Source organism: Cetorhinus maximus, chromosome 5 (genome assembly GCF_964194155.1).
Source record: "Cetorhinus maximus chromosome 5, sCetMax3.hap1.1, whole genome shotgun sequence".
In the NCBI taxonomy this organism is placed as follows: Eukaryota; Metazoa; Chordata; class Chondrichthyes; order Lamniformes; family Cetorhinidae; genus Cetorhinus; species Cetorhinus maximus.
Window position 1 is genome coordinate 174,666,228 of NC_135883.1, and position 20,585 is coordinate 174,686,812.

Here is a 20,585-nt window from a genome sequence, read left to right on the forward strand (position 1 = left end):
GGATAAAAGATAGCACTATCCCATAGCATTAAGGGCTGGCTAGCCCCAGTATCCCTTAAAATTTGACATTCTTTCCTGCTCTTCCCTGTACACAAGGATATATTTTCCCATTACATATAAAATCTTTAAACATCTCTGTAACCTGCCCTTCAGAGCTCCCTTGGGTATGTTGTGAACACATTCCCACTTCTCTAGCTGTCATTGATTCTTCCTGCTCCACCTGTACCCAAAATCAGTGGTTTATCTTGCCTTTGGATCTCAGAGTCCACAGTACTCTTACTTACAGAACTTTTCTGAGTTCCAATTACCGCAATCAATTTCCCATTTAACCTCCAACAACTTGATCTTGTATGTCCAGCCTTATTACAATGGTAACATATCAGTCTCCTCTCTTCAATTCTACTTCCTTCTTCCCATCTTTAATGAAGGACTGCCGCCCTTCAGCTTGATCCTTATTACTAACATTTTTACCATATCTATATCTCCACCTTCCCTGCTGATTTCCATATGATCCTTTTCCTACACTCAACTGTACGAAATATCATACGTATTAGCTAAAACAGCAGCTTTCCTGATCTTTTTGTTTTGTTTCTCATCTAATTATGTCTTAATGTTTACTGGAATGCTATTTGTAAATTCTTCCATAATCATAATCTCTCCTACATTTTCAAAAGTCTTATCTAATTTTAATGCCCTGAGCCATTGATCCAGATAATTTCTTTTTCTGTTGCAAACCCCACATAAGCCTCATGGAGTCTTTTCCTCAGAGTTCTAAACTTCAACTGATAAGCTCCAGGGACAAGTTCATAAGCATTTAATATTAACTTCTTTACTACCTCATAATCTGCAGACTGTTCCTCTAATAAGCTTGTACACACATTCATTGCTGTACCTGAAAAAACACTGCCCTGGTGGGATCTGAACCCATCTCACCAGAGAATTAGCCTGGGCCTCTGGATTATTAGGCCAGTGACATTACCACCACATCATCATTTCCACCACATATCATGTTTGCCTTTTTTTGCCAATTACTTTAAATCTGTGCCCTCTGGTTGTCAATCCCTTCACGAGTGGGAACAGTTTCTCCCTATCTACTCTGTCCAGACCTCTCATGGTGTTTGAACACCTCTATCAAATCTCCTCTCAGCCTTCTTAACCCCAAGGAGAACTAACCCAACTTCTCTAAACTATCTTCTTAACTGAAGTTCCTCATCTCTGGAATAATTCTCTTGAATCTTTTCCACACATTCTCCAATGCCTCACATCTTTCCTAAAGTGCAGTGCCCAGAATTGGATGCAATATGAAGACAGTCTTTAGAACTCTCTTCCTCAAAAGACAATGGAAATAGAGTCTTATCTAATGTTTTAAAGGCAGAGACAGATAGATTCCTGATTAACAAGGGGCTGAAAGGTTATTGGGGGTAGGCAGGAATGTGGGGCTGAGGCTACAGTCAGATCAGCCATGATCTTATTGAATGACGGAGCAGGCTCAAGGGGTCAAGTGGCCTCCTCCTGCTCCTAATTCGTGTGCTGATATACTCCAGCTGAGGCCAAACTACCGTCTTATACAATTTCAACATAACCTCCTAGCTCTTGTGCTCTATGCACCAATTAATAAAACCTAGAGTACTGTACACCGCTCTCTCAACCTATCCTGCCACCTTTAATGATTTATGGACATATACGCTCAGGTCCCTCTGTTCCTGCACCCCCTTTAGAGTTGTACCCTTTATTTTATATTGTATCTCCACGCTCTTCCAAAATGAATCACTTCACATTTCTCCGCTTTGAACTTCATCTGCCACTTATCCACCCATTCCAGAAACTTGTCTATGTCCTTTTGAAGTTCTATGTGACTATCCTCCTCACAGTTCACAATGCTCTCAAGTTTTGCATCATCCAAAAATTTTGAAATTGTGTTCTGTACACTAAAGTCTCGGTCATTAATACATATCAGGAAGTCCAAACACTGACCCCTGGGGAATTCCACTATAAACCTTCCTTCAGCCAAAAAATGATTCATTAACCGCTACTCTCTGTTTCCTGTCATTCAGGCAATTTCGTATCCAAATTGCTACTGTCTCTTTTATTCCATGAGCAATAATGCACCCTCTTTTTGTTCCTACAGATAGGACAGTAATCTCCAACTGGCGATGGATAATCATGGATGGTCCAGTAGATACAGTTTGGGTGGAAAACCTCAACACAGCACTGGATGACACCAGGACGCTCTGCTTGTCCAATGGGGAACGCATCAGTTTATCAGCAGGAATGAGACTCCTCTTTGAGGTGGACAGCCTTTCCCATGCTAGCCCTGCCACAATCAGCAGGTGTGCCATGGTTTACATGGTAAGATATCATCCCATACCAAAACAGGATCTGCCTAGACCTGGACAGGGCTCAGTTATTGAGAAGAGTACATGCAGAGTGTATGCATTTGTTGCCATTTAAGAAACTTCAACTCTTTATTGTACTTAGCGGATCCTTGAAAATGTTCTTTCTGAGTGATCTGTTTTCAATCACATAAAGTTTTAATGTACATATTGTGGAAAAGAGAGCCATGTTGCTGAACCTTTTCATCTTGCATTCATCAGGAAAAATGCGAGAATGCCAAGTGTCAAGTGATTATACAATTTATACAAATGAGAAAATGTGCTGATTGGTTGGCAAGTCAAATCTGATTGGCCAAGGCATTGTCACGGAGTAAGCAATGGGGCTCCTACAAGGAGGCTCCCCAAATTTCTCGAGTAATTCAGAAAAGGCAGACGGCTTTAACGCGTTCCTTTTGTTTGCAGACAATGGTTCCCAGCATGTTGTGGTCACTTTGACAAACGGACCACAGGAGTCTCAGGTACAGGTCACGATCGTTTATTCGAGCAATTGAAAAGAGAGAACCATCCCAATGCAGCTTGAGAAAGCACTCTGCTAAATTACAAGCGTTCAGTATATTTATACATTATTGGTCACGTACAGGAACAGTTTCCAGATTCCGATCTCATCAACATATAAGTTTACATTAAACAGACATCTCTGGTAACAAGTACATGCACCGGATGTCCCTATTTTTTCCACCCAGCCAGAGACCTTCCCTCCTACCTAAACTAGGACCATCTGTTCTTCCCCTATCTGTTGAAGAGCATACTTAATCTTAGTTGTTATTGCCATCCTCTGACTCCAGTCCAGCTCCCAAAGCCTTTCTGTTGTTTGCAGGCCCTAAGGCTGTGCAAGGTTCATCTGGTAGCCTTTGACTGTAAATGTGCTTGATAGCACTGGCTGCCTGGAAATTTTAAGTAATTCATTCCCTTTCAATAAATTCTTACTGTGCCCCTATATTCCCCCCACCTCCAACACAGCATATGAATGTATGTAGCTTCTAGAAAGTGTAAATGAGCCACGCTATAAGCTCAAGCGATTATCTTAAATTGTTTGTTAGTGTAGCTGTTAGCACACACAGGATTGTTCAGCAAGTGCTGCCCAATGATGGAACCACACCTAACAGTGGACGTTTGGTTTGGAACTTTTGAGTAACGGGAATCACAGATACAAACCTGTATCACATCATTGCGGGAATCTCAAATACAATCCAACAGCCCATCACTGTGGAGGAATCACAGATACAGACCTGTGTCAAATCACTGTGGGGGAATCACATATACAGACCCACATCCCATCACTGTGAGGGAATCACAGATACAGACCCACATCCCATCACTGTGAGGAATCACAGATACAGACTCAGATCCCAACTCTGTGGGGAATCACAGATACAGACCCACATCCCATCACTGTATGGGAATCACAGATACAGACCCACATCCCATCACTGTGAGGAGTCACAGATACAGGCCCACATCCCATCACTGTGAGGGAATCACAGATACAGACCCACATCCCATCAAAATGAGGGAATGGGTGATGGCGTAGTGGTATTGTCACTGGGCTAGTAATCCAGAGACCCAGGGTAATGCTCTGGAGACCTGGGTTTGAATCCCGCCAAGGCAGATGGTGGAATTAAAAGTCTAATGATGACCATGGAACCATTGCTGTAAAAACCCATCTGGTTCACTACTGCCCTTTAGGGAAGGAAATCTGTTGCCCTTACCTGGTCTGATGTGACTCCAGACCCACAGGAATGTGGTTGACTCTGAAGTCGTCTAGCAAGCCACTCAGTTGTGGCTGTTGCTATAAAGTGACAAAAAAAGGAATGAAACTGTTTGTACCACATGGCATCGACCGAGGCACTGGAAACGACAACAGCAATCTCAGCCCGGTCGACCCTGCAAAGCCCTTCGTAAAGTCTGGGGGCCAGTAACAAAACTGGGAGAGCTGACACAGACGAGTCAAGCAACAGCCTGAAATAGTCAGCCTCATGTAAGGTCCCAGACACCAACATCACCATCCCCGGGTATGTCCTGTCCCATGGCAGGACAGACCCTGCAGAGGTGGTAGCACAGTGGTGTACAGTTGGGAGGGAGTTGCCCTGGGAAGCCTCATGGCATCAGGTCAAACATAGGCAGGGGAACCTCCTGCTGATTACCATGTACCGCCCTCCCTTAGCTGATGAATCGGTGCTCCTCCATGTTGAACACCACTTGAAGGAAGCACTGAGGGTGGCAAGGGTGCAGAATGTACTCTGGGTGGGGGACTTCAATGCCCATCACCAAGAGTGGCCTGGTAGCACCACTACTGACTGAGCTGGCCAAGTCCTAAAGGACATAGCTGCATAGTCTGCGGCAGGTGGTGAGGGAACCAGCAAGAGGGAAAAACATACTTGACCTCATCCTCACCAACTTGTCTGCCGCAGATGCATCTGTCCATGACAGTATCAGTAGGAGTGACCACCGCACGGTCGTTGTGGAGACGAAGTCCTGCCTTCACATTGAGGATACCCTCCATCGTATTGTGTGGTACTACCATGGTGCTAAATAAGATAGATTTTGAACAGATCTAGCAACTCAAGACTGGGCAAACATGAGGCGCTGTGGGCCATCAGTAGCAGAATTGTACTCTCACACAATCTGTAGCCTCATTGCCCAGCATATCCCCACTCCACCATTACCACCAAGCCAGGGGATCAACCCTGGTCCCTGGTTCAAGGTAGATTGCAGGAGAGCATGTCAGGAGCAACACCAGGCACACCTAAAAATGAAGTGTTAATCTGGTGAAGCTGTAACACAGGACTACTTGTGTGCCAAACAGCATAAGCAGCAAGTGATAGACAGAGCTAATCAATCCCACAATCAACGGATCAGATTGAAGCTCTGCAGTCCTGCCACATCCAATCGTGAATGATGGTGGACAACAAATATCCCCATTCTCAATGATGGAAGAGGCCAGCACATCAGTAGAAAAGAAAAGGCTGAAGCATTTGCTACAATCTTCAGCCAGAAGTGCCGAGTGGATGATCCATCTCGGCCTTCTCTGGAGGACCTCATCATCACAGATGCCCAGGTACGTCCTGTCCACAAAAAGCAGGACAAATCCAACCCGGCCAATTACCACCCCATCAGTCTACTCTCAATCATCAGTAAAGTAATGGAAGGGATCATCAGCAGTGCTGTCAAATGGTACTTGCTTACCAATAACCTGCTCACTGACACCCAGTTTGTGTTCCGCCAGGGCCACTCAGCTCCTGACCTCATTATAGCCTTGGTTCAAGCATGGACTAAAGAGCTGAAATCCCAAGGTGAGGTGAGAATGACTGCCCTTGACATCAAGGCAGCATTTGACAGAGTGTGGCATCAAGGAGCCCTAGAAAACGAGTCAATGGGAATCAGGAGAGAAAACTCTGCTGGTTGGAGTCATACCTAGCACAAAGGAAGATGGTTGTGGTTGTTGGTGGTCAGTCATCTCAGCTCTAGGACATCACTGCAGGAGTTCCTCAGGATAGTGTCCTCGGCCCAACCATCTTCAGCTGCTTCATCAATGACCTTCCTTCCATCATAAGGTCAGAAGTGGGGATGTTCGCTGATGATTGCATAATGTTCAGCACCATTCGCGATTCCTCAGGTACTGAAGCAGTCCATGTCCAAATGCAGCAAGACCTGGACAATATCCAGGCTTGGGCTGACAAGTGACAAGTAACATTCACACCACAGAAGTGTCAGGCAATGACCATCTCCAACAAGAGAGAATCCAACCATCGCCCCTTGATGTTCAATGGCATTACCATCATTGAATCCCACACTATCAACATCCTTGGGGTTAACATTGACATGAAACTGAACTGGACTAGCCATATAAATACTGTGGCTACAAGAGCAGGTCAGAGACTAGAAATCGTGCAATGAGTAACTCACCTCCTGACTCCCCAAAGACTGTCCACCATCTACGAGGAACAAATCAGGAGTGTGATGGAATACTCCCCATTTGCCTGGATGAGTGCAGCTCCCACAACACTCAAGAAGCTCAACATCACCCAGGACAAAGCAGCTCACTTGAATAGCACCACATCTACAAACATTCACTCCCTTTACTGCCGACGCACAGTAGCAGCAGTGTGTACCATCTACAAGATGCACTGCAGGAATTCACCAAGACTTCTTAGATAGCACCCTCCTAACCCATGACCACTACCATCTGGAAGGGAAAGGGCACCAGATAGATGGGAAAACCACCCCCTAGAAGTTCTCCTTCAAGTCACTCACCATCCTGACTTGGAAATATATCGCTGTTCCTTCACTGTCATTGGGTCAAAATCCTGGAACTCCCTTCCTAACAGCACTGTGGGTGTACCTACACCACATAGACTGCAGCAGTTGAAGAAGGCAGCTCACCACCAACACCTTCTCAAGGGCAACTGGGACTGGGCAATAAATGCTAGCCCAGCCAGTGAAGTCCGCATCCCATGAATGAATTTTTAAAAATAATGGATACAGATCCACACCCCATCACTGCAGGTGAATCACAGATACAGACACACAGCCCATCACTGCAGGCGAATCACAGATACAGATCCACACCCCATCACTGCAGGTGAATCACAGATACAGACACACAGCCCATCACTGCAGGTGAATCACAGATACAGACACATAGCCCATCACTGCAGGTGAATCACAGATACAGATCCATACCCCATCACTGCAGGTGAATCACAGATACAGACACACAGCCCATCACTGCAGGTGAATCACAGATACAGACACACAGCCCATCACTGCAGGTGAATCACAGATACAGACACACAGCCCATCACTGCAGGTGAATCACAGATACAGACACGCAGCCCATCACTGCAGGTGAATCACAGATACAGACACACAGCCCATCACTGCAGGTGAATCACAGATACAGACACACAGCCCATCACTGCAGGTGAATCACAGATACAGACACACAGCCCATCACTGCAGGTGAATCACAGATACAGACACACAGCCCATCACTGTGAGAGAATTTTTTTTTTATTCATTCATGGGATGGGGGTGCCACTGGCTAGGCCAGCATTTGTTACCCATCCCTAATTCCCCTTGATCCATAGAACCATAGAACACTACAGCACAGAAAACAGGCCATTCGGCCCTTCTAGTCTGTGCCAAAATATTATTCCGCTAGTCCCATTGACCTGCACCTAGTCCATAACCCTCCAGACCTCAACCATCCAATTATCTATCTAATTTATTCTTAAAACTTAAGAGTGAGCCCGCATTTACCACGTCAGATGGTAGCTCGTTCCACACTCTCACCACTCTCTGAGTAAAGAAGTTCCCCCTAATGTTCCCCCTAAACCTTTCCCCTTTCACCCTATAGCCATGTCCTCTCGTGTTTATTTCTTCTAATCTAAGTGGAAAGAGCCTACTCGCATTTACTCTGTCTATACCCCTCACAATTTTGTAAACTTCTGTCAAATCTCCCCTCATTCTTCTACGCTCCAAGGAATAAAGGCCTAACCTGTTTAATCTTTCCCTGTAACCCCTGTAACTCAACTCCTTAAGACCCGGCAACATCCTAGTAAATCTTCTCTGCACTCTCTCAATCTTACTGATATCCTTCCTGTAGTTAGGCGACCAGAACTGCATGCAGTACTTCAAAGTTGGCCTCACCAATGTCTTATACAAACTCACCATAACATCCCAACTCCTATACTCAATACTTTGATTTATGAAGGCCAGTATGCCAAAAGCTTTCTTTACAACCTTGTCTACCCGTGACGCCACTTTCAGGGAATTATGTATCTGAACTCCCAGATCCCTTTGTTCCTCCGCACTCCTCAGTGCCCTACCATTTACTGTGTATGTCCTACCTTGGTTTGACCTTACAAAATGTAACACCTCACACTTTTCCGCATTAAATTCCATCTGCCATTTTCTGGCTCATTTTTCCAGTTGGTCCAGATCTCTCTGCAAGCTTTGAAAGCCTTCCTCGCTGTCCACAATGCCTCCAATCTTAGTGTCATCAGCAAACTTGCTGATCCAATTCACCACATTATCATCCAAATCATTGATATAGACAACAAACAACAATGGTCCCAGTACAGATCCCTGAGGCACACCACTAGTCACAGACCTCCAGTCTGAGAAGCAATCATCCACTACCACTCTCTGTCTTCTCCCACACAGCCAATTTCGAATCCAGTTTACAACCTCTCCATGGATACCAAGTGTCTGAACCTTCAGAACTAACCTCCCATGTGGGACCTTGTCAAAGGCCTTACTAAAGTCCATGTAGACAACATCCACAGCCTTTCCTTCATCTACTTTCTTGGTAACCTCCTCGAAAAACTCTACAAGGTTCGTTAAACACAACCTACCACGCACAAAGCCATGCTGACTATCCTTAATCAGCCCTTGGCTGTCCAAATAATTATATATCCGATCTCTCAGAACACCTTCCAATAATTTACCTACTACTGACGTCAGGCTCACTGGCTGGTAATTACCTGGTTTACTTTTGGAGCCTTTTTTAAATAACGGAACAACATGAGCTACCCTCCAATCGTCCGGCACCTCACACGTGGCTAAGGACATTTTAAATATTTCTGCCAGGGCCCCTGCAATTTCTACACTAAATTAGAGGGCATTTAAGTGCCAACCACATTGCTGTGGATCTCGAGTCACATATAGGCCAGACCAGACAAGGATGGCAGATTTCCTTCCCTAAAAGACATTCGTGAACCAGATGGGTTTTTCTGACGATTGGCAATGGTTTTGTGGACAGCATCAGACTTTTCATTCTACATTATTATTGAATTCAAATTTTGCCATGTGCCATGGTGGAATTCGAAGCCAGGTCTGCAGAGCATTACCCTGGGTCTCAAGAATACCAGTCCAGTTACATATCCAGACCCACTTCCCATCACTGTGAGGGAATCACAGATACAGACCCACATTACATCACTGTGAGGGAATCACAGATACAGACCCACATCCCATCACTGTGAGGAAATCACAGATACAGACCCACATCCCATCACTGTGAGGGAATCACAGATACAGACCCACTTCCCATCACTGTGAGGAATCACAGATACAGACACACATCCCAAAACTGTGAGGAATGACAGGTACAGACCCACATCACATCATGTGAGGGAATCACAGATACAGACCCACATCCCATCACTGTGAGGGAATCACAGACACAGACCCACATCCCATCACTGTGAGGGAATCACAGATAAAGGCCCACATCCCATCACTGTGAGGGAATCACAGATACAGACACACATCCCAACACTGTGAGGGAATCAGAGATACAGACCCACATCCCATCACTGTGAGGGAATCACAGATACAGACACACATCCCAACACTGTGAGGGAATCACAGATACAGACCCACATCCCATCACTGAGAGGGAATCACAGATACAGACACACATCCCAACACTGTGAGGAAATCACAGATACAGACACACATCCCATCACTGTGTGTGAATCACAGATACAGATCCACATCTCATCACTGTGAGGGAATCACAGATACAGACCCACATTACATCACATCACTGTGAGGAATCACAGATACAGACACATATCCCATCACTGCGAGGAATCACAGATACAGACCCACATCCCATCACTGAGGGAATCACAGATACAGACCCACATCCCATCACTGTGAGGGAATCACAGATACAGACCCACATCCCATCACTGTGAGGGAATCACAGATACAGACCCATATCCCATCACTGTGAGGAAGCACAGATCCAGACCCACATCCCATCACTGTGAGGGAATCACAGATACAGACCCACATCCCATCACTGTGAGGGAATCACAGATACAGGCCCACATCCCATCACTGTGAGTGAATCACAGATACAGACCCACATCACATCACTGTGTGGGAATCACAGATACAGACCCATATCCCATCACTGTGAGGGAATCACAGATACAGACCCACATCCCATCACTGTGAGGAAATCGCAGATACAGATCCATATCCCATCACTGTGAGGAAATCGCAGATACAGACCCATATCCCATCACTGTGAGGAATCACAGATACAGACCCACATTACATCACATCACTGTGAGGAATCACAGATACAGACCCATATCCCATCACTGTGAGGGAATGACAGATACAGACACACATCCCAACACTGTGAGGGAATGACATATACAGACCCACATCCCATCACTGTGAGGGAATCACAGATACAGACCCACATCCCATCACTGTGAGGGAATCACAAATACAGACCCACATCCCATCACTGTGAGGAATCGCAGATACAGACCCACATCCCATCACTGTGAGGAATCACAGATACAGACACACATCCCATCACTGTGAGGAATCACAGATACAGACCCACATTACATCCCATCACTGTGAGGGAATCACAGATACAGACCCATATCCCATCACTGTGAGGGAATCACAGATACAGACCCACATCCCATCACTGTGAGGAAATCGCAGATACAGACCCATATCCCATCACTGTGAGGAAATCGCAGATACAGACCCATATCCCATCACTGTGAGGAATCACAGATACAGGCCCACATTACATCACATCACTGTGAGGAATCACAGATACAGACCCATATCCCATCACTGTGAGGGAATCACAGATACAGACACACATCCCAACACTGCGAGGGAATCACATATACAGACCCACATCCCATCACTGTGAGGGAATCACAGATACAGACCCACATCCCATCACTGTAAGGGAATCACAGATACAGACCCACATCCCATCACTGTGAGGAATCACAGATACAGACACACATCCCATCACTGTGAGGAATCACAGATACAGACCCACATCCCATCACTGTGAGGGAATCACAGATACAGACCCACATCACATCATGTGAGGGAATCACAGATACAGACCCACATCCCATCACTGTGAGGGAATCACAGATACAGGTCCACATCCCATCACTGTGAGGGAATCACAGATACAGACACACATCCCATCACTGTGAGGGAATCACAGATACAGACACACATCCCAACACTGTGAGGAAATCGCAGATACAGACCCACACCCCATCACTGTGTGTGAATCACAGATACAGACCCACATCCCATCACTGTGAGGAATCACAGATACAGACCCATATCCCATCACTGCGAGGAATCACAGATACAGACCCACATCCCATCACTGAGGGAATCACAGATACAGACCCACATCCCATCACTGTGAGGGAATCACAGATACAGACCCACATCGCATCACTGTGAACGAATCACAGATACAGACCCATATCCCATCACTGTGAGGGAATCACAGATACAGACCCACATTACATCACATCACTGTGAGGAATCACAGATACAGACCCATATCCCATCACTGTGAGGGAATGACAGATACAGACACACATCCCAACACTGTGAGGGAATCACATATACAGACCCACATCCCATCACGGTGAGGGAATCACAGATACAGACCCACATCCCATCACTGTGAGGGAATAACAGATACAGACCCACAACCCATCACTGTGAGGGAATCACAGATACAGACACACATCCCAACACTGTGAGGGAATCACATATACAGACCCACATCCCATCACGGTGAGGGAATCACAGATACAGACCCACATCCCATCACTGTGAGGGAATCACAGATACAGACGCACATCCCATCACTGTGAGGAATCGCAGATACAGACCCACATCCCATCACTGTGCGAATCACAGATACAGACCCACATCCCGTCACTGTGGAGGAATCACAGATACAGGCCCACATCCCATCACTGTTAGTGAATCACAGATACAGACCCACACCCCATAACACTGTGGGAATCACAGATACAGACCCACATCCCATTACTGTGTGTGAATTCCAGATGCAGACCCACATCCCATCACTGTGAGGGAATCCCAGATACAGACACACATCCCATCACTGTGAGGGAATCACAGATACAGACACACATCCCAACACTGTGAGGAAATCGCAGATACAGACCCACACCCCATCACTGTGTGTGAATCACAGATACAGACACACATCCCATCACTGTGAGGAATCACAGATACAGACCCATATCCCATCACTGCGAGGAATCACAGATACAGACCCACATCCCATCACTGAGGGAATCACAGATACAGACCCACATCCCATCACTGTGAGGGAATCACAGATACAGACCCACATCGCATCACTGTGAGCGAATCACAGATACAGACCCATATCCCATCACTGTGAGGGAATCACAGATACAGACCCACATTACATCACATCACTGTGAGGAATCACAGATACAGACCCATATCCCATCACTGTGAGGGAATGACAGATACAGACACACATCCCAACACTGTGAGGGAATCACATATACAGACCCACATCCCATCACGGTGAGGGAATCACAAATACAGACCCACATCCCATCACTGTGAGGGAATAACAGATACAGACCCACATCCCATCACTGTGAGGGAATCACAGATACAGACACACATCCCAACACTGTGAGGGAATCACATATACAGACCCACATCCCATCACGGTGAGGGAATCACAGATACAGACCCACATCCCATCACTGTGAGGGAATCACTGATACAGACCCACATCCCATCACTGTGAGGAATCGCAGATACAGACCCACATCCCATCACTGTGCGAATCACAGATACAGACCCACATCCCGTCACTGTGGGGGAATCACAGATACAGGCCCACATCCCATCACTGTTAGTGAATCACAGATACAGACCCACACCCCATCACACTGTGGGAATCACAGATACAGACCCACATCCCATCACTGTGTGTGAATTCCAGATGCAGACCCACATCCCATCACTGTGAGGGAATCCCAGATGCAGACCCACATCCCATCATTGTGAGGGAATCACAGATACAGACCCCCATCCCATCACTGTGAGGGAATCACAGATACAGACCCACATCCCATCACTGTATGTGAAACCCAGATGCAGACCCACATCCCATCACTGTGAGGGAATCACAGATACAGACACACATCCCACCACTGTGAGAAAATCGCAGATACAGACCCATATCCCATCACTGTGAGGAAATCGCAGATACAGACCCATATCCCATCACTGTGAGGAATCACAGATACAGGCCCAAATTATATCACATCACTGTGAGGAATCACAGATACAGACCCATATCCCATCACTGTGAGGGAATCACAGATACAGACACACATCCCAACACTGTGAGGGAATCACATATACAGACCCACATCCCATCACTGTGAGGGAATCGCAGATACAGACCCACATCCCATCACTGTAAGGGAATCACAGATAAAGACCCACATCCCATCACTGTGAAGAATCGCAGATACAGACCCACATCACATCACTGTGAGGGAATCACAGATACAGACCCACATCCCATCACTGTGAGGAATCACAGATACAGACACACATCCCATCACTGTGAGGAATCACAGATACAGACCCACATCCAATCAATGTGAGGGAATCACAGATACAGACCCACATCCCATCACTGTGAGGGAATCACAGATACAAACCCACATCACATCATGTGAGGGAATCACAGATACAGACCCACATCCCATCACTGTGAGGGAATCACAGATACAGGCCCACATCCCATCACTGTGAGGGAATCAGAGATACAGGCCCATGTCCCATCACTGTGAGGGTATCACAGATACAGACACACATCCCATCACTGTGAGGGAATCACAAATACAGACACACATCCCAACACTTTGAGGAAATCGCAGATACAGACCCACACCCCATCACTGTGTGTGAGTCACAGATACAGACCCACATCCCATCACTGTGAGGAATCACAGATACAGACCCATATCCCATCACTGCGACGAATCACAGATACAGACCCACATCCCATCAATGAGGGAATCACAGATACAGACCCACATCCCATCACTGTGAGGGAATCACAGATACAGACCCACATCCCATCACTGTGAGCGAATCACAGATACAGACCCATATCCCATCACTGTGAGGGAATCACAGATACAGACCCACATTACATCACATCACTGTGAGGAATCACAGATACAGACCCATATCCCATCACTGTGAGGGAATGACAGATACAGACACACATTCCAACACTGTGAGGGAATCACATATACAGACCCACATCCCATCACGGTGAGGGAATCACAGATACAGATCCACACCCCATCACTGTGAGGGAATCACAGATACAGACCCATATCCCATCACTGTGAGGGCATCACAGATACAGACACACATCCCAACACTGTGAGGGAATCACATATACAGACCCACATCCCATCACTGTGAGAGAATCACAGATACAGACCCACATCCCATCACTGTGAGGGAATCACAGATACAGACCCACATCCCATCACTGTGAGGAATCGCAGATACAGACCCACATCCCATCACTGTGGGAATCACAGATACAGACCCACATCCCATCACTGTGGGGGAATCACAGATACAGGCCCACATCCCATCACTGTGAGTGAATCACAGATACAGACCCACACCCCATCACACTGTGGGAATCACAGATACAGACCAACATCCCATCACTGTGTGTGAATTCCAGATGCAGACCCACATCACATCACTGTGAGGGAATCCCAGATGCAGACCCACATCCCATCACTGTGAGGGAATCACAGATACAGACCCCCATCCCATCACTGTGAGGGAATCACAGATACAGACCCACATCCCATCACTGTATGTGAATCCCAGATGCAGACCCACATCCCATCACTGTGAGGGAATCACAGATACAGACACACATCCCATCACTGTGAGGAAATCACAGATACAGACCCACATCCCATCACCGTGAGGGAATCAGAGATACAGACCCACATCCCATCACTGTGAGGGAATCACAGATACAGACCCACATCCCATCACTGAGGGAATCACAGATACAGACCCACTTCCCATCCCTGTGAGGAATCACAGATACAGACCCACATTATATCACTCTGAGGATTCACAGATATAGACCCACATCCCATCACTGTGAGGAATCACAGATACAGACCCACATCACATCATGTGAGGTAATCACAGATACAGACACACATCGCATCACTGTGAGGCATCACAGATACAGACCCACATCACATCATGTGTGGAAATCACAGATACAGACCCACATCCCATCACTGTGATGAATCACAGATACAGACCAACATCACATCATGTGAGGGAATCACAGATACAGACCCACATCCCATCACTGTGAGGAATCACAGATACAGACCCACATCACATCATGTGAGGGAAGCACAGATACAGACCCACATCAAATCACTGTGAGGGAATCACAGATACAGGCCCACATCCCGTCACCTTGAGGGAATCACAGATACAGACACACATCCCAACACTGTGAGGGAATCACAGATACAGGCCCACATCCCATCACTGTGAGGGAATCACAGATACAGACACGCATCCCATCACTGTGTGTGAATCACAGATACAGACCCAAATCTCATCACTGTGAGGGAATCACAGATACAGACCCACATTACATCACATCACTGTGAGGGAATCACAGATACAGACCCACATCCCATCACTGTGAGGGAATCACAGATACAGACCCACATCCCATCACTGTGAGGGAATCACAGATACAGACCCATATCCCATCACTGTGAGGAATCACAGGTGCAGACCCACATCCCATCTCTGTGAGGAAATCGCAGATACAGACCCATATGCCATCACTGTGAGGAATCACAGATACAGACCCATATCCCATCACTGTGAGGAAATCACAGATAGAGACACACATCCCAACACTGTGAGGGAATCACAGATACAGACCCACATCCCATCACTGTGAGGGAATCACAGATACAGACCCACATCCCATCACTGTGAGGGAATCACAGATACAGACCCACATCCCATCACTGTGAGGAATCGCAGATACAGACCCACATCCCATCACTGTGAGGGAATCACAGATACAGACCCACATCCAATCACTGTGAGGAATCACAGATACAGACACACATCCCATCACTGTGAGGAATCACAGATACAGACCCACATCCCATCACTGTGAGGGAATCACAGATACCGACCCACATCCCATCACTGTGAGGGAATCACAGATACAGACCCACATCACATCACTGTGAGGAATCACAGATACAGACACACATCCCATCACTGTGAGGGAATCACAGATACAGGCCAACATTCCATCACTGTGAGGGAATCACAGATACAGGCCCACATCCCATCACTGTGAGGGAATCACTGATACAGACCCACATCCCATCACTGTGAGGGAATCACAGATACAGACCCACATCTCATCACTGTGAGGGAATCACAGATACAGACCCACATTACATCACATCACTGTGAGGAATCACATATACAGACCCATATCCCATCACTGCGAGGAATCACAGATACAGACCAACATCCCATCACTGAGGGAATAACAGAAACAGACCCACATACCATCACTGTGATGGAATCACAGATACAGACCCACATCCCATCACTGTGAGGGAATCACAGATACAGACCCATATCCCATCACTGTGAGGAAGCACAGATACAGACCCACATCCCATCACTGTGATGGAATCAGAGATACAGGCCCACATCCCATCACTGTGAGGAAATCGCAGATACAGACCCATATACCATCACTGTGAGGGAAAAACAGATACAGACCCACATTATATCACATCACTGTGAGGAATCACAGATACAGACCCATATCCCATCACTGTGAGGGAATCACAGATACAGACACACATCCCAACACTTTGAGGGAATCACAGATACAGACCCACATCCCATCACTGTGTGTGAATTCCAGATGCAGACCCACATCCCGTCCCTATGGGGGAATAACAGATACAGACCCACATCCCATCACTGTGAGTGAATCACAGATACAGACCCACATCACATCATGTGAGGGAATCACAGATACAGACCCACATTCCAGCACTGTGAGGAATCACAGATACAGACCCACATCACATCATGAGAGGGAATCACAGATAAAGACCCACATCCCATCACTGTGAGGGAATCACAGATACAGACACACATCCCAACACTGTGAGGAAATCGCAGATAGAGACCCACATCCCATCACTGTGTGTGTATCACAGATACAGACCCACATCTCATCACTGTGAGGGAATCACAGATACAGACCCACATTACATCACATCACTGTGAGGAATCACAGATACAGACCCATATCCCATCACTGAGGGAATCACAGATACAGACCCACATTACATCACATCACTGTGAGGAATCACAGATACAGACCCATATCCCATCACTGAGGGAATCACAGATACAGACCCACATCCCATCACTGTGAGGGAATCACAGATACAGACCCACATCCCATCACTGTGCGGAATCACAGATACAGACCCACATTACATCACATCACTCTGAGGAATCACAGATACAGACCCATATCCCATTACTGCGAGGAATCACAGATACAGACCCACATCCCATCACTGAGGGAATAACAGATACAGACCCACATCCCATCACTGTGAGGGAATCACAGATACAGACCCACATCCCATCACTGTGAGGGAATCACAGATACAGACCCATATCCCATCACTGTGAGGAAGCACAGATACAGACCCACATCCCATCACTGTGATGGTATCACAGATACAGACCCACATCCCATCACTGTGAGGGAATCACAGATACAGGCCCACATCCCATCACTGTGAGGAAATCGCAGATACAGACCCATATCCCATCACTGTGAGGAATCACAGATACAGACCCACATTATATCACATAACTGTGAGGAATCACAGATACAGACCCATATCCCATCACTGTGAGGGAATCACAGATACAGACACACATCCCAACACTGTGAGGGACTCACAGATACAGACCCATATCCCATCACTGTGAGGGCATCACAGATAAAGACACACATCCCAACAATGTGAGGGAATCACATATACAGACCCACATCCCATCACTGTGAGGGAATCACAGATACAGACCCACATCCCATCACTGTGAGGGAATCACAGATACAGACCCACATCCCAACACTGTGAGGAATCGCAGATACAGACCCACATCGCATCACTGTGGGAATCACAGATACAGACCCACATCCCATCACTGTGGGGCAATCACAGATACAGGCCCACATCCCATCACTGTGAGTGAATCACAGGTACAGACCCACACCCCATCACACTGTGGGAATCACAGATACAGACCAACATCCCATCACTGTGTGTGAATTCCAGATGCAGACCCACATCTCATCACTGTGAAGGAATCCCAGATGCAGACCCACATCCCATCACTGTGAGGGAATCACAGATACAGACCCCCATCCCATCACTGTGAGGGAATCACAGAGACAGACCCACATCCCATCACTGTATGTGAATCCCAGATGCAGACCCACATCCCATCACTGTGAGGGAATCACAGATACAGACACACATCACATCACTGTGAGGAAATCACAGATACAGACCCACATCCCATCACCGTGAGGGAATCACAGATACAGGCCCACATCCCATCACTGTGAGGGAATCACAGATACAGACCCACTTCCCATCACTGTGAGGAATCACAGATACAGACCCACATTATATCACTCTGAGGATTCACAGATATAGACCCACATCCCATCACTGTGAGGAATCACAGATACAGACCCACATCACATCATGTGAGGTAATCACAGATACAGACACACATCCCATCACTGTGAGGCATCACAGATACAGACCCACATCACATCATGTGTGGAAATCACAGATACAGACCCACATCCCATCACTGTGAGGAATCACAGAGACAGTCCAACATCAGATCATGTGAGGGAATCACAGATACAGACCCACATCCCATCACTGTGAGGAATCACAGATACAGACCCACATCACATCATGTGAGGGAAGCACAGATACAGACCCACATCAAATCACTGTGAGGGAATCACAGATACAGGCCCACATCCCGTCACCTTGAGGGAATCACAGATACAGACACACATCCCAACACTGTGAGGGAATCACAGATACAGGCCCACATCCCATCACTGTGAGGGAATCACAGATACAGACACACATCCCATCACTGTGTGTGAATCACAGATACAGACCCACATCTCATCACTGTGAGGGAATCACAGATACAGACCCACATTACATCACATCACTGTGAGGGAATCAGAGATACAGACCCACATCCCATCACTGTGAGGGAATCACAGATACAGACCCACATCCCATCACTGTGAGGGAATCACAGATACAGACCCATATCCCATCACTGTGAGGAATCACAGGTGCAGACCGACATCCCATCTCTGTGAGGAAATCGCAGATACAGACCCATATGCCATCACTGTGAGGAATCACAGATACAGACCCATATCCCATCACTGTGAGGAAATCACAGATACAGACACACATCCCAACACTGTGAGGGAATCACAGATACAGACCCACATCCCATCACTGTGAGGGAATCACAGATACAGACCCACATCCCATCACTGTGAGGGAATCACAGATACAGACCCACATCCCATCACTGTGAGGAATCGCAGATACAGACCCACATCCCATCACTGTGAGGGAATCACAGATACAGACCCACATCCAATCACTGTGAGGAATCACAGATACAGACACACATCCCATCACTGTGAGGAATCACAGATACAGACCCACATCCCATCACTGTGAGGGAATCACAGATACCGACCCACATCCCATCACTGTGAGGGAATCACAGATACAGACCCACATCACATCACTGTGAGGAATCACAGATACAGACACACATCCCATCACTGTGAGGGAATCACAGATACAGACCAACATTCCATCACTGTGAGGGAATCACAGATACAGGCCCACATCCCATCACTGTGAGGGAATCACAGATACAGACCCACATCCCATCACTGTGAGGGAATCACAGATACAGACCCACATCTCATCACTGTGAGGGAATCACAGATACAGACACACATTACATCCCATCACTGTGAGTGAATCACATATACAGACCCATATCCCATCACTGCGAGGAATCACAGATACAGACCAACATCCCATCACTGAGGGAATAACAGGTACAGAC

General features: G+C 46.8%; 1 protein-coding gene across 1 annotated transcript in view; it reads left to right on the forward strand.

Annotated features, from left to right (window-relative positions):
* LOC144681154 (dynein axonemal heavy chain 6-like) overlaps positions 1 to 20,585 on the forward strand; it is a gene marked incomplete at its 3' end in the record, with an annotated part of 934,896 nt that overhangs the window by 401,132 nt on the left and 513,179 nt on the right. The window contains exon 36 of the mRNA XM_078542881.1: positions 2,129 to 2,349. Coding sequence (XP_078399007.1) covers positions 2,129 to 2,349 — 221 coding nt within the window. The remainder of the gene's footprint in view (positions 1 to 2,128; positions 2,350 to 20,585) is intronic.